Consider the following 16,606-nt stretch of genomic DNA (forward strand, 5'->3'; position numbering starts at 1 on the left):
GTTGTTATGTGCTGTGGAGTCGGTTCCCACTCATAGCGACCCTGTACAGGGTTTCCGAGGCTGTAAATCTTTATGGGAGCAGAAAGCCTCATCTTTCTCCCACGGAGCAGCTGGTAGTTGAGCTGCTGACCTTGCGGTTTGCAGCCCAATTCATAACCACTACACGACCAGAGCTCCTTATATTATCTAGATAATAAGCCTTTATTAGATATATTGTTGCCAAGTATAGTTTCCTAATTTGTAGCTTGTCTTTTTATTTTCTTGATAAAATCCTCTGGTGTACAAATGTATAATTTTGATAAAATCCAATTTACCAATTTTGTATTTTGTTTGTGCTTTTAGTGTTATAACTAAGAATTTATTGTCAAAAACTCGGTCTTGAAGCTTTACCCTTATGTTTTCTTCTAAAGGTATGTTTTGGGTTTTAGTTTTTATAGTTAGGTAATTGATCCATATTGAGTTAATTTTTGGCTAGTATGAGATACAGGTCTTAATTATTTTGCATATGGAGATCCAGTTGGCCCAGCACCATTCACTGAAATACCTTGTCAAAAATCAGTTGACCCTAGGTGTTTAGTTTGATTTCTGGACTCTCATTGGTCTGTCTTTGTACCTGTACAGTCTGTTTTGAATACAGTAGTATGTTTTGAAATTGGAAAGTGTAAATATTACTACTTTGTTCTTTTTCAAGATTGTTTCCGGTATTTGAGACTCCTTGCAATTCCATATGAATTTGAGGATGGATTGACTTTTCCAATTCTAAAAGACATCAAAAGTTATGACACCAAAAGCACACAATGAAGTGTCTCACATCTGAAAGAAATGGAAAAGCTGCTGGAATTATGATAGGGATTGTATTGAGTTTACAGATCACTTTAGGTAGTATTGACATATTAACAGTATTAAGTTCATTTCATGAACATGGATTATCTTTCCATGTTTTTAAAACTGCAAAGCAAAAGTTTGGATTTTTTTAGTTAAAGAACTTGCTAGTAAGTACAACTTTCATTAACCTGTATAGTATTTCATCAGTTACTTGGAATACAAGTGCTAGGGATGGAACTATTTCTGAACTGCTGGACAGTTCAAATTTGAAACTGTTAAATACATTTTTATTAATCTTGAATGCTATATAAACTCTAAATTAGTAAGGAAAATTAATATTTCTCTTTACTCAATACAAATTTTAAATTGCTCCAAATTATATAATTGCACACATATTCATCTGTATACATGGTGAGAAATGAGTGTTTCTGTAATAGAATTAACTAATTTAGAAGATTTCAGGTTATATTTTCAGGATTTTAAATTGTCTGATATTACTTGTGATGCTTTTAAATCACAAAATTTCATTTGTTTTACAAGTCTTGCTGCATTGTATAGCAGTACATCAGAAATATATTTTTCAACTTAATTTTTCATTGAAGAGTAAACTGCGGCAAAGTTTCCACAGACATATAACAAATGCCATGGTGCAAGGTGAGAGTAACACTGGCTGTAACGGGTAAGGTTGTGTGTCACCTTGCCTGTGCCATGATTCTCAGTGGTTTGGCAGTTAGGTAATGATATAATTTGCCATACAATGATGTAGTTATCCCCCATTTTGTGATCTGTTGTGGTTGTCTTCCATTTTCCATAACACCAACTTTCCCATAATGATCTGAACTTTGGAACCTATCCATGTCAATAAGTGAGGAGTGAGTGTACACACATTTTACAAGTAGTCACATTCGGTTCATGAGCACTTACCAATATCATATAATCCCATTATATTTGGGAGCTTTCATTTTTTAAACCATCAGTAGTCTACCTTCATTGTCTTTAGTGTTGTTAAGTGCTGTCAGGTCAGTTCTGACTCATAGTAACCTTGCATAGGATTTATGAGTAGCAGCTAGTGGGTTTGAACTCTGACCATGTGGTTGACAGTCCAGTGCTGATCCTACAGTGCCACATTACATTCATTAGCCCTTGTTTAAATAATATTTCCTTTCTGAAACTTGTTTTACCTTGCACTATCAGAATCAGGCATTCCATTCTTTGCTTCCCATAGCACTTTATTACAAACTATCTCCATATCATATGTTTTGTAGTTTTAGTTGTATACATGTACCCTCTACATAGGACTGTAAGCATACTGAGGTCAGGGAAAATATGTCATTTGTACATATGTCCCTCACTTCACATCACAAAGTATCTCACATCTAGTAAGTTAGTTATTGAATTAAATTTTGGTTACTGTGAACAAAATTGAAGTGAGTCCATATATGATATGACTGTCAAAATACCTGAGTTAGTTTTGCCAAAATTGTCTATAACAAGTGAGGCAAATAAAATAAAAGTTACCCTCAATGTAATTCTACCAAAGTTCATCATACCATTCCTGTCATATTGTGTGTAGTTCTAGGACCAATCTTTTTTTTTTTTTTTTTTCAAATTTTTATTCTGAATTGAGTGAAGATTTACAGAGCAGATCATCAGTTTTACATTCAACAAATCATATACTTTGCTTCATTACATGGTTGCAATCCCGACTTCATGTACCAACTGTAAATAGTGTTTACCTCTGTTTACCTTATTTATTTTTTTCCTCCCTGTATCTCTCTGGGACCCAATCTTGAAGGAGCATTGAGAAGTGGAAATTGTTCAACAGAGCAGAGCACCTTCCTGATAGCAAGAATACTAATCAAAGTCTAAGGAACATGTAAAGGGACTAGTTCTGCTTAAAGAAGAGGAAGTGGGAATGTGACTGCTGTCTTTATATTTTTGAAAGACTTTGAAGGGAAAAGAGAAATTAAACAATTCTTTGTAAGTCTATAGTCTAAACTCCAGTACCTGAAACCCCAACGGTAAACATCAGTATATGATGTATTTTTGTTTGTTTGTTTGTTTGTTTCTGTTTTAATTTAATAAAAAGAAGGATATACGCACCTATATATTTAGCCTCCATAGATAATCACTGCCCAAATTATTTTTGTAACAAAGGTTGTAAACATATTGATGAGCAGAAATTCCCTTGAATGTAATGAAAGTTGTCATAAATGCAAGTAGACATTATTCTTAATACAATTTCAGAGGGATCATGAATCGTTAGGAACTCCATGAATCTCTGGTTCGTACTCATATTTTCTTGTTCTGTGGTATGTGATGTGAATGCAAACATAGATGTACTTTTTTTTTACAAAAACAGAATCATAGTCTGTTTATGCTTGTATCACATTTTCCTTAAATATAAAATAATAATAGCTACCATTATTGAGTGTTTTTTCTATGCCAGTAATTATAGATTCACTTAATACTCAACACCAAACATTTTTCCATTTTATGAAATATTCACCATTTTCAGCATCATTTTATATTAGTGGCTGTATTTTTCAGGCATTTTAATTTTTATAAATCTAATGATAATTTGGGTCAGAACAAACTCGACGGCACTTAACAACAACAGTGATGATTTACAAAACCTATTTTCTCCAATTTTGCTGTGATGAAGAAGCAAAGTCAGTTCTGTTTTTATTTTAGTCGTTCTTGTTCAGTGCCATCAGCTCAGTTCCTACTCATAACTACTTCCTGTACAGGGTTTCTGAAGAGCAGCTGGTGGGTTTGAACTGCTGACCTCGTGGTTCACAGTCCAGTGCTAATCCTGCAGCAAAGGGACTGGTGTGGCATTGTAGGATAAACAATTGTTCAGCAGTTCAAACCCACCAGCTGCCTATACAGGGTTTCTATAAGTCAGAACCAACTCAATGGCCCTTAACAACAGCAACAATAAATAGAAGGGGTATTGGTGTGGTGCTGTAGGATAAGTACTGGACTACTAACTACAAGGTCTGCAGTTCAAACCCACTAACTGCTCTTTGGAAACCCTATTAAGGTCACTATGAATTAGAACCGATTCAAATGCACTTAACAACAGCAACATAAGAAAGAAAGAAATGTTACTTATCTTACATAAAATCAATACCCTCTGCTGTCGAGTCGATTCTGACTTATAATGATCCCATGGAGCAGAATAGAAGTGCTCTCCAGGGCTTCCAAGGCTGCAGATCTTTTGCAGACTGCCTCATCTTACCCCCATGGAGCAGCTGATGTGTTCAAGTCATTGAACAGTCACTCCTTAGAAACTCTATATAGAGTTTCTGTAAGTCAGAATTGACTCAACAGCACTTAACAACAACAAACAAACAAGTAATAGAAGCCTCCCTGACTTAACATTGTTGTTAAGTGCTGTTGAGTTGATTCCAACTCATAGCAACTCTGCATAGGGTTTCTGAAGATGTAAATCTTGGAGAGAGCAGCAAGCCTCATCTTTCTCCTATGGAATGGCTAGTGGGCTTGAACTGCCAACTTTGTCATTTGCCATCCAGTGCTTATCCTACACAGCCCCTGTGCTCCCCTAACTTCACATTATTGTTGTTGTTAAGTGCCATTGAGTCAGTTCTGACTCATAATGACCCTGTACAGGGTTTCCAAGGAGCAGCTGGTGGGTTTGAACCACTGACCTTGTGGTTCAAAGTCATAGTAGTTATAAAAGAGGTTGGGAAAAGAATACTGACAAACTAAAGCATTATTAGATTTACTAAATTGAAAGTAAGAATTTAAGTCAAACTATCTTCTATTGTTAAAAGCAAATTCAAACAGTTGATTGATTACTAAATATCTTTTTTGGGGGGGAAGGGGAGGTAAATTTACTTCCAGAAAGATTCTTATTTTATTGTACTGACAGTACAAAACTAATAATAATAATTTGTTATCATTAGTGGAGTCCTCGTATGACAATGTAAGATAAATTGCTGGACCACAAGGTTGATTTGAACCACAAGATTGGTGGTTCAAACCCACAAGCTGCTCCTTGCTGCAGAGGCACTGTGAGTTGGAATTGACTCCATGGCACTAACAACAGCATCATTATTGGTGGAGCATTTGCATGTGCCAAGAACTGGGCAAAGCATTGACTTCGTTTTTAGAATTTACTGTTTGGTTACTACTTTTAATCATGTGTAACAGTGTTAGGGAAGTTGTTGAGGACACTCAGACTTGCAGAGGTTAGGCAAAGAACCCAGGTCATTCAAATTCTGAAACTTGGGCATTTAACCACGCTTACAAGAGGCACTGAAATTAAGAGTACAGAATCTGGAGCCAGCCTGCCTGGATTTGAACTGTGGCCTGCCATTTACTAGACATTAGACTAGTATGGCTCTGTAGGATCAGTACTGGACTGTTAAGCAGCAAGGTTGGTGGTTCAAACCCACTAGCCACTACTTGGAAGCCCTATACAAGATTGCATTGAGTCAAAACTGACTTGACAGCACTTAACAACAACAGACTTTATTCAGCAAGGTATTTAACACACACACCCTTTTTTTTTTTTTTTTCTTTAATGAGAATGATATGTTCTGACAGAGGGAGTCCTGGTGTGGCGCTGTGGGCTAATGCGTCAGACTGCAAAGTCGTTTGAACTGCAAGGCGGGTGGTTCAAGCTCACCAGCTGCTCCTCGGAAACCCTATACGGGGTCGGAATTGACTCGACGGCACTTAGCAACAAAAACAACCTGACAGAGACATCATAATGATCAAGTAATCAAATCTGAAGCATTTAGAATAGTGTTTGTTGACACATAGAAAGTGCTCTATAATTTTAATAATTTACAAACATATTTAAAACTATGCAATGTATTTAAAACATTAGCTCACTGATTAGATAGTTTGGAAAATCTGTGGAACAGGTAGGGAGAATGTATTTAAATATATTTTCTACCTTGAACTTACTCACTGTCTTTCATCCTTTTTATTAGTGTAGTAGTTACATGAAAACAATCTAAATCATTTTCTATTTCGACTACAAAACCACAAATTAATGCTTTCTTTTATGTATTTTTTTTTAGGGCATTTCTGATTCATTTACATCCTTGAAGAGCATCTGTAGAAGAGAAAGAAAAAGATGGGTGTGAAAACATTTACTCATAGCTCCTCTTCCCACAGCCAGGAAATGCTTGGAAAGCTAAATATGCTGCGAAATGATGGACATTTTTGTGATATCACTATACGTGTCCAGGACAAAATCTTCCGGGCGCACAAGGTGGTACTAGCAGCTTGCAGTGATTTCTTTCGCACCAAACTTGTGGGCCAAGCAGAGGAGGAGAACAAGAATGTGTTGGATTTGCATCATGTTACAGTGACTGGCTTTATACCCCTTTTGGAATATGCTTACACAGCCACTTTGTCAATTAACACAGAAAATATTATTGATGTTCTAGCTGCAGCCAGCTATATGCAAATGTTTAGTGTTGCTAGCACCTGCTCAGAGTTCATGAAATCAAGCATTTTATGGAATACCCCCAGCAGCCAATCAGAAAAGGGTCTGGATGCTGGACAAGAAAACAATTCTAACTGCAATTTTACTTCTCGAGATGGAAGCATTTCTCCAGTCTCTTCAGAGTGCAGTGTGGTAGAAAGAACCATTCCTGTTTGCCGAGAATCTCGGAGAAAACGCAAAAGTTACATAGTTATGTCTCCTGAAAGTCCTGTGAAGTGTAGCACACAGACAAGTTCTCCCCAGGTATTGAATTCTTCATCTTCATACTCAGAAAATAGAAATCAACCAGTTGACTCTTCTTTAGCTTTTCCCTGGACCTTTCCTTTTGGAATTGATCGAAGGATTCAGCCTGAGAAGATTAAACAGGCAGAAAATACCCGGACTTTAGAATTACCTGGCCCATCTGAGACAGATAGAAGAGTAGCTGATTATGTGACTTGTGAGAGCTCAAAAACTACCTTGCCTCTGGGTGCTGAAGAAGATGTCCGGGTCAAAGTAGAACGGTTAAGTGATGAGGAGGTTCATGAAGAAGTGTCTCAGCCTGTCAGTGCATCTCAGAGTTCACTGAGTGATCAGCAGACAGTGCCAGGAAGTGAACAAGTTCAAGAGGATCTTCTGATTAGTCCACAGTCTTCCTCTATAGGTATAATGTTTTCTTTGTTTTTCATGATCTTATAAAGGCAATTCAGCAAATGTTTTTTTAAATGTATATTAGATAAAAATATTTGTGTTGGTCTTACAGGAGATATAAAAAAAGAGTAAAACATGATAACCAAATTTTTTTTAAATGCTATTAGTGCTACAGTTATATTTTATAAGAAACACATTAGGAAAGAAAGAAATAGTTGAATAATATATATATATTGGAGCAAAAGTAGATGGTATGAATCTTTCATTAATGTTAAAGTGCGAATTTTTTCAAAACGTAATCTCCTATTATTTATTAAAATATTTACTGAAACTGAATCACATGCCTAACATTGAGAATTGAAGTTGAAAAGGACATAATTTCTGCAACTTTGAAGAGTTAACCATTTGAGGAGGCAGATGTGTGAATAAATGATGACGATGAAGTATTAGAAGTGCTAGATAGATAGGAGCAAAGGGTGATGGTTCATAAGGAAAGAGCAAGTTGTTAACACTGTATATTTGAGCTAGTCTTACTTGATATGTAGGAGTTTGCCTAGATGAGGAAATGACTTTTCTGTGAAAATGAAAAAAAAAAACAAAAAACAGCATCTATGCAAGCACAGAGGTATGGAGAGGAGCATTGCATGTCTGATCATGTGAATTCAGTGCAAAATGGTTTATATAAAACACGGATACCTTAAAAGTGTCTAAGATAATAGGAAATAAGATTAGACTCTGAGAGCCAAATTATGAAAAGCTTTGAACACTAGTTTTAGTTAGTTATTTTTCACTAGTAGGTCACTAGACCCTTATTCTAAGGTACTTCTGTCTGGCTGAGCATTTTAACCATTTGCATCTCTTAGGGAGCACTCCCTTTCTTCTTGTTGAGTGGCTTCAAGTTGGTTTCAACTCATACCAACACTGTACAGGTTCCCAAAGGGCACCTGGTAGGTTTGAACCACCGACCTTGTGGTTAGCTGTTCAGTGCTTATCCTGCAGTGCCAAACCAGGACTCCTTGTCTTAGTAGTACAAAAAAATAATGATAATATAATAGCATTTTATTGTCTGTTAGTTCATAGTCTTTCTCTATAGATACAAGGTCTTCTTTGATTTTCATGATACTAAAAGTCAATTCCCACCACCCTTCTGTCAGTTTGTTGAATTCACTATAATGGTTTGCACATTGCTGTGATGCTAGAAGTTATACCACTGGTATTTTGAATGCTGGTAGGGTCACCCATGGTGGACAGGTTTCAGGTGAGCTTCCAGACTAAGATTCGAATGAAGGAGACGAGGACTACTTCCGAATTTTCAGCCACTGAAAAACAATTATGAATAGCAGTGTAACACTGAAATAGCACCAGAATATTGAATATTGAAGCATGATGAATAGCACCAGAATACTGTGAGATCTAGTGCCAGAAAATGAGTCCCTCAGGTTGGAAGGCACTCAAAATGTAACTGGGAAAAAGCTGCCTCCTCAAAGTAGAGTTAACCATGATGACGCAGATAGAATAAAGCTCTCAGGACCATAATTTATGGATGGAGCAGTACTCAAAATGAAGAGAAACAGCTGTAAACATCCAATAATCATCAGAACATGAATATACAAAGTGTGAATCTAGAAAAATTGGAAGTCGTCAAAAATGAGATGAAATGCATAAACATTGATATCTTAGGCATTCGTGAGCTGAAATGGACTGGTATTGGCCATTGTGAATCTTGACAGCCACATGGTTTACTATGCCAGGAATGACAAATTGAAGAGAAATTTCATTAGAATATTTCAAACTCTATCTTGAAGTATAATACTTCTGTGATAGTATAATATTATATGCCTACAGGGAAGATCTGTTAATACCACTGTTACTCAAATTTATGCACCAACCACTAAAGCCAGTGATGATGAAATTGAAGAATTCTACCCAACTTCTTCAGTCTGAAATTGATCAAACATGCAATCAAGGTGTATTTCATAATTACTGGTAATTGAAATGTAAAGGTTGGAAACAAAGAGGAAGGGTCAATAGTTGGAGATTTTGGTCTTGGTGACAGAAATGATGCTGGAGATTGCATGATAGAATTTTGCAAGACCAATGACTTCTTCATTGCACATACCTTTGTAAAAAAAACAACATAAAAGATGACTGTACACATGGACCTCACCAGATGGAATACACAGAAATAAAATTACTACATCTGTGGAAAGACACAGTGGGAAAGCTCCCTATCATCAGTCAAAACAAAGTTAGGGTAAGACTGTGGAACAGACTACCAATTGCTTATATGCAAGTTCAGACTGAAGTTGAAGAAAATCTAAACACATCCACAAGAACCAATATATAACCTTGAACATATGCCACCTGAATTTATAAATCATCTCAAGAGTAGATTTGCTGAATTAGACACTAATGACTGAAGGCCAGAAGAGTTGTGGATGACATCAAGAATATCATAAAAGAAGAAAGCAAAAGGTCATTAAGAAAAGAACGAAAAAATCAAAATGTATGTCAAAAGAGACTCTGAAACTTGCTCTCCTGCCTAGAGATGCTAAAGCACATAGAAGACACAAGGAGGTAAAATGGCTGAACAGAAAATTTCAGAGGTCAGCTGGAGAAGACAAAGTCAAATATTATACTGAAATATCCAAACATCTGGAGTTAGAAATCCAAAAGAACCATTTATGAAGCCGAAAGAGCTAAGGAAAGAAATACAAGCCTCAACCTGCAATACTGAAGATTTCTACAGGCAAAATATTGAATGATGCAGAAAGTATCTAAACAAGATGGATGGAATGCACAGAGTCACTGTACCAAAAAGAAATGGTTGATGTTCAGCCATTTCAAGAAGTAGTATATGATCAAAAGCCAATGATACAGAAGGAAGAATTCCAAGGTGCATTGAAGGCATGGGCAAAGAACAAGGCTCTGGGAATTGAGGGGAATACAAATAGAAAATTTTCAACAAACTGATGTAACACTGGAGGAGCTCACTTATCTATGCCAAGAAATTTGGAGGCCTAGCCAATTAACTGGAAGAGATCCATATTTGTTCCCATTCCAAAGAGAGATGACCCAGTGAGATACAGAAACCATTGGACAGTATCATTACTATCACATGCAAGTAAAATTTGCTCAAGATCATTCAAAAATGGCTACAACAGTATATTGACTTATTGACAGGGAACTGCCAGAAGTTCAAGCCAGATTCAGATGAGGATGTAATACGAACGATATCATTACTGATGTCAGATGGATCTTGGTTGAGAGCAGAGAATACCAGAAATATGTATATCTGTGCTTTATTGACTATGTAAAGACTTTGTGTGGATCATGACAAATTATGGACATTTCAGAGAATTAGTATTTCGGAACACTTTATTGTGCTCATGAGGAAGCTGTTCACAGACCAAGAGGCAGTCATTCCAGCAAACAAAGGGACACTGAATGGTTTATGATCAGGAAAGGTGTGTGCCAGAGTTGTATTCATTCACCATACTTATTCAACCTGTATGCTGAGCAAATAATCTGGAGAAGCTGAATTATATGAAGAAAAATGTAGTATCAGGATTGGAGGAAGATTTATTAATAACCTGAAGTATGCAGATGATACAACTCTGCTTGCTGAAAATGAAGACTTACTGTTGAAGATCTGAGACCACTGGATTCAGTATGGGTTGCACCTCAATATATAGAAAACAAAAGTCCTCACCACTTCAGCAATAAATAACATCATGATAAATGGAAAAAAGATTGAAGTTTTGAAAGACTTCATTTTGCCTGGATTCACCATCAACGTTCATGGAAGCAGCAGTCAAGAAATCAAACGACATATTGCATTAAGCAAATCTGCTACACAAGACCTCTTTAAGATGTTCAAGAGCAGAGATGTCAGTTTGAGGACTCAAGATCTTTCCAGTAGCCTCATATGCATGTGAAAGACAGTGAGTAAGGAAGACCATAGAAGAAGTGATACTTTTGAGTTATAGTGTTGGAGAAGAATATTAAAAGTACCATGGATTACCAGAAGAACAATTTTGTGTTGGAAGAACTGTAATCAGAATGCACCTTAGAAGTCATTATGGCCAGACTTCATCGTTCATACTTCAGACATATTATCAGGAGGGACCAGTCCCTGGAGAAAGACCTCATGTTTGATAAAATGCAAGGGTCAGCAAAAAAAAAAAAAAAAAAAAAACAGGAGGACACACTCTCACCCCCACCCCCAATAAGATGTATTGGCACAGTGGCAGCAGCAATGGGCTCAAGTATAGCAGCAATTGGTAAAATGGCTTAAGACTGGACAGTGTTTCGTTCTGTTGTACATAGGGCACCTAACAACAACAAATAAAGTCAAATCCGCAAACATTTTTAAATGCATACTAGATAAAAATATTTGTTTTATATTTTATAATAAATATAAAGAAGAATAAAATATAACAGAATTTTTTAAAGTGCTATTAGTACTACAGTTAAAAGGTTACACTTTAGGGAACAAAGAGATAGTTGAATATTATCTAATGGAGCAAAGGTAGATTGTATCAATCTTTCATTAATTTCAGTGCAAATATACCAGTTTTTTTAAATGCAGATAATCTCCAATTATTTTTAAAATATTTATGTAACTGCAATATGAAAATCAGTGAAAGGAAGTAGTACCTCAGTTTTAAGAATAAGTTAACAATGTCAATTCTTTATGAATTATCCTTGAATCAAGTAATACCAAGCCACAAAGCAATTGAAATGCAAGATCGGGTAGATCAAGATTAAAAATTACCAATTGGGGTGTTTTTGGTGTTTTGTCTTTTTTAAAAAAAGGTTCAGATTATATCTTAATAGGGAAAAATATATATGTTTTTGCCTAGAGCCCTAGTGGCACAAAAATTTAGCACTCAGCCGCTAACTGAAAGGTCAGTCATTAAAACCCACTGCAGTTCCCTGAAAGAAAAGACCTGGGAATCTGCTCCTGTAAAGACTACAGCCTCAGAACCCCTATCAGATGATTCTACTCTGCCCTACAGTGCTGCTATGAACGGAACCAACTCAAAGTACAATGTGTGTATGCTAAAACCCAAAGACTGATCTTTGAGACGTATTCATACTCAGTATTAGGAAGGGAAAGAAGAAAAGCCAACAAAGAATTTTGATCATGAATTACCCACCAAAGATCATGTTTCTAAATATGGACTAAGAATTTAAGAACTGAAGAATTTAAATGACCACCAAAACCAAACCAACCCACTACTGTCTAGTCGATTCCAAATCATGACCATATAGGGCAAAATAGAACTATCCGATAGGGTTTTCTGGACTGTAAATCTTTACAGAAGCAATCTGCCACATCTTTCACCTGACAGACACCTGATGGTTTCAAAGCACCAACCTTTTGGCTAGCAACTCAGTGCTTTAATGACTCTACTACCAGAGCTTCTTTAAATAAAAAGGAACCCATATTTAATCAAGTATCTGATGGCAGGAGATCATTACTGTTGGTTGATATGACCAAGATCTTGTTCAGTTACTAGAGACTTGAATCTTGAAGACACCTTGTTGTTGTTGTTGTTAGGTGCCATCAAGTAGGTACTGATTCATAGCAACCCTATGCACAACAAAACGAAACATTGCCCAGTCCTAGAACAACCTGACAATTGTTGTCATGCTTGAGCACATTGCCAGTCAATCTCGCTAGGGGTCTTCCTCTTTTTTGCTGACCCTACACCTTGCCAAACATGATATCCTTCTTCAGCAACTGGTCCCTCCTGACAATATGTCCGAAGTATGAGAGACGCGGTCTAGCCATCCTGGCCTCCAAAGAGCACTTCCAGCACAGAAGTGTTTATTCTTTTGGCAGCCCATGGCACTTTCAATATTCTCTTCCAACACCATAACTCAAAAGCATCAGTTCTTCTACAGTCTTCCTTATTCACTGTCCAGCGTTTGCATGCATATGAAGTTAATGAAAATACCATGGCTTGGGTCAGGTGCACCTTAGTCCTCAAGCTGACATCTTTGCTCTTCAACACTTTAAAAAGGTCTTGTGGAGCAGATTTGCCTAATGTGATATGTCCTTTGATGTCGTGACTGCTGCTTCCATGAGTATTCATAGTTGATCCAAGAAGAATGAAGTGTCCTTGACAACTTCAGTCTTTTCTCCATTGATAAGAATGTTGTCTGTTGGTCAAGTGGTGAGGATTTTTGCTTTCTTTACATTGAGATACAATCCATAACGAAGACTGTGCTTTGATCTTCATCATTAAGTATTTTAAGTTGTCTTCTCTTTCAGCAAGCAAGGTTGTATCATCTGCATATCACAGGTGGTTAATGAGTCTTCCTCCAATCCTGACGCTATGTTTTTCTTCATATAACCCAGCTTCTCAGATTATTTGCTCAGCATACAGGTTGAACAAGTATGGGAAAAGAATACAACCCTGTTGCATACCTTTCTTAATTTGAAACCATTCAGTGTTTCCATGTTCTGTTCAAACAACTGCCTCTTGGTCCAGGTATAGAGTCTTCATGAGCACAGTTAAGTGTTCTGGAATACTTACACTTTGCAGTGTTGTTGTCCATAGCTTGTCGTGATTGACACAGTTGAAAGCTTTTGTGTAGTCAGTAAAGCACAGGTAAACATCTTTCTGGTATTCTCTGCTTCCAGCTAAGATCCATCTGACGTTAGCAATGATATCCCTCGTTCCATAGCCTCTTCTGAATCCATCTTGAACCTCTGGAAGTTCTCTGTCAATCAATGTATGCTTGCAGCCGTTTCTGTATTCCCTTCAATAAAACTTTCTTTACTCGCATGGGATATCATAGATATTATCCAATGATTTTCGCATTCCATTGGGTCACCTCTCTTTGGAATGGGCACAAATATGGATATCTGTCAATCAGTTGGCCAGATAGTTGTCTTCCAAATTTCTTAGCGTAGATGAGTGGGTGCCTTCAGTGTCTCCTCACTTTCTTGAAAGATTTCAGTTTTCATTCCATCGATTCCTGGTGCCTTGTTCTTTGCCAATTCCTTCAAATGCACCTTGAACTACTTCCTTCAGTATCATTGGCTCATGATCATATGCTACCTCTTGAAATGGCTGAACATCAACCATTTTCTTTTGGTACAGTGACTGTGTATTCCTTCCATCTTCTTTTGATGCTTTCTGCTTCATTCAGTAAGTTGCCCAAAGAATCCTTCAATAATGAAAGTCGAGGCTTGAATTTTTTCTTCAGTTCCTCCAGCTTAAGAAATACTAACCGTGTTCTTCCCTTTTGGTTTTCTGACTACAGATCTTTGCATACTTGGTTGTAATATTTGGCTTTGTCTTCTCGAGCTGATCTTTGAAATTTTCTGTTCGGCTCTTGTACCTCCTCATTTCTTCCATTTGCTTTAGCATCTCTACATTGGAGAGCAAGTTTCAGTGTCTCTTCTATTTTGATCTTTTCCTTCTTTCTTGTCCTCTTAATGACTTTTTGCTTTCTTCCTGTATGATGCTCTTGATGTCATCCCACAACTCTTCCAGGCTTCCGTCTTTAGTGTTTAATGTATCAAATCTGTTCTTCATATAATCTCTAAATTCAGGTGGGAAATATTCAAGGTCATATTTTGGTTCTCATGGACTTGTTTTCATTTTCTTCAGCCTCAGTTTGAATTTGCATATGAGCAATTGATGGTCTGTTCCACAGTCTGCTCCTGGCCTTGTTTTGACTGATGTTATAGAGCTTTCCATCATCTCTTTCCACAGATGTAGTCAATTTGACTTCTGTATATTCCATCTGGTGAGGTCCATGTGTATAGTCATTTCTGATGCTGTGTAAAGAAGGTATTTGAAATTAACAAATTATTGATTTTGCAGAATTTTATCATGTGTTCTCCAGCATCATTTCTATCACCAAGGCCATATTTTCCAACTACTGATCCTTCCTCTTTGTTCCCAATCTTTGCATTCCATTACCAGTAATGATCAATACATCTTGATTGCATGTTTGATCAATTTCAAATTGAATAAGTTGGTAGAATTCTTCTGTTTCATCCTCTCACTGGCTTTAGTGGTTGGTTCATAAATTTGAATAGCAGTGGTATTAACTGGGCTTCCCTGTTGTTGTTTAAGTGCCGTTGAGTCGGTTCCAACCCATAGCGACCCTGAACAGGGTTTCCAAGGCTGTAATTCTTTATGGGAGCAGAAAGCCTCATCTTTCTCCTGCAGAGCAGCTGGTAGTTTCGAACTGCTGACCTTGTGGTTCGCAGCCCAATTCGTGACCACTACGCTACCAGAGCTCCTTAGTATCTAATACTAGTCACTATCAATAAACGTCTTGTTGTTGTTATGAGCCGTGGAGTCGGTTCCGACTCATTGTGAGCCTGCATAGGGTTTCTGAGGCTGTAAATCTTTACAGGAGCAGAAAGCCTCATCTTTTCTCACAGAACAGCTGGTAGTTTCGAACTGCTGACCATGAGATTAGCAGCCCGATTCGTAAATTAACTCCAAGTCTACACTCTTAAAACAAAACTAAAAAATAAATAATAATTAAATTCTTGTGATATATTGATGTTGTGGTTGTTAGGTGCCATAGAGTCGTACCAATTCATAGTGACCCTATGCACAACAGAATGAAACACTGCCCAGTCCTGGGATAACCTCACAATTGTTGCCATACTTAAGCGCTTTGATGCTTCGACTTTGCCAATCCGTCTCACTGGCGGTCTTTTTCTTCCTTTTTTTCTCTGACCCTCCACCTTACCAGATATGATACCTCTCTCCAGTGACTGGTCCCTCCTGACAGTATGTCCAAAGTATGAGAGATGAGGTCTGGCTATCCTGACCTCCAATGAGCACTTTACATGTACTTCTTCCAACACAGATCTGTTTGTTCTTTTGACAGCCCATAGTACTTTGAATATGCTCCTCCAACGCCATAACTCAAAGGCATCCATTCTTCTACGGTCTTCCTTATTCACTGTCCAGCTTTCGTATGCATATGAGGTTATTGAAAATACCATGGCTTGGGTCAGGCACACCTTAGTCCTCAAGCTGACATCTTTACGCTTCAACACTTTAAGAAGGTCTTGTGCAGCAGATTTATCTAATGCAATACATCATTTGATTTCTTGGATGTGTTGGTTGATCCAAGAAAAATGAAGTCTTTGACAACTTCAGTCTTTTTTCCATTGATTAGAATGTTGTTTATTGGTCCAGTGGTGAGGATTTTTGTTTTCTTTACATTGAGATGCAATCTATAACAAAGGCTATGGTCTTTGATCTTCATCAGTAAGTATTATATTTCCTCTTCACTTTCAGCAAGCAAGGTTGTCTCATCTGCATATCGCAGGTTTTTAATGAATCTTCCTCCAATCCTGATGGCCATGTTTTTCTTCATATAACCTGCTTCTCAGATCATTTGCTCAGAATACATGTTGAATAAGTAATGGTGAAAGAATACAACCCTGTCACATACCTTTCTTAATTTTAAACCATTCAGTGTTCCATGTTCTGTTCAAACAACTGCCTCTTGATCTATATACAGGTTCCTCATGAGCACAATTAAGTGTTCTGGGATACTCCTACTTCGCAGTGTTGTCCTTAGCTTGTCATGATCCACACAAATAAAAGCCTTTGCATAGTCAATAAAGCACAGGTAAACATCTTTCTGGTATTCTCTGTTTTCAGCCAA

The 16,606-nt window shown here is 37.2% G+C and overlaps 1 protein-coding gene across 1 annotated transcript in view; it reads left to right on the forward strand.

The window, feature by feature from the left end:
* The window catches only part of ZBTB44 (zinc finger and BTB domain containing 44), a 114,188-nt gene that overhangs the window by 66,588 nt on the left and 30,994 nt on the right, over window positions 1-16,606 (forward strand). The window contains exon 2 of the mRNA XM_006873069.1: window positions 5,883-6,956. Coding sequence (XP_006873131.1) covers window positions 5,939-6,956 — 1,018 coding nt within the window. The 5' untranslated portion in view covers window positions 5,883-5,938. The remainder of the gene's footprint in view (window positions 1-5,882; window positions 6,957-16,606) is intronic.

The sequence above is a fragment of the Chrysochloris asiatica genome, unplaced genomic scaffold (genome assembly GCF_000296735.1).
Source record: "Chrysochloris asiatica unplaced genomic scaffold, ChrAsi1.0 scaffold00222, whole genome shotgun sequence".
Taxonomy (NCBI): Eukaryota; Metazoa; Chordata; class Mammalia; order Afrosoricida; family Chrysochloridae; genus Chrysochloris; species Chrysochloris asiatica.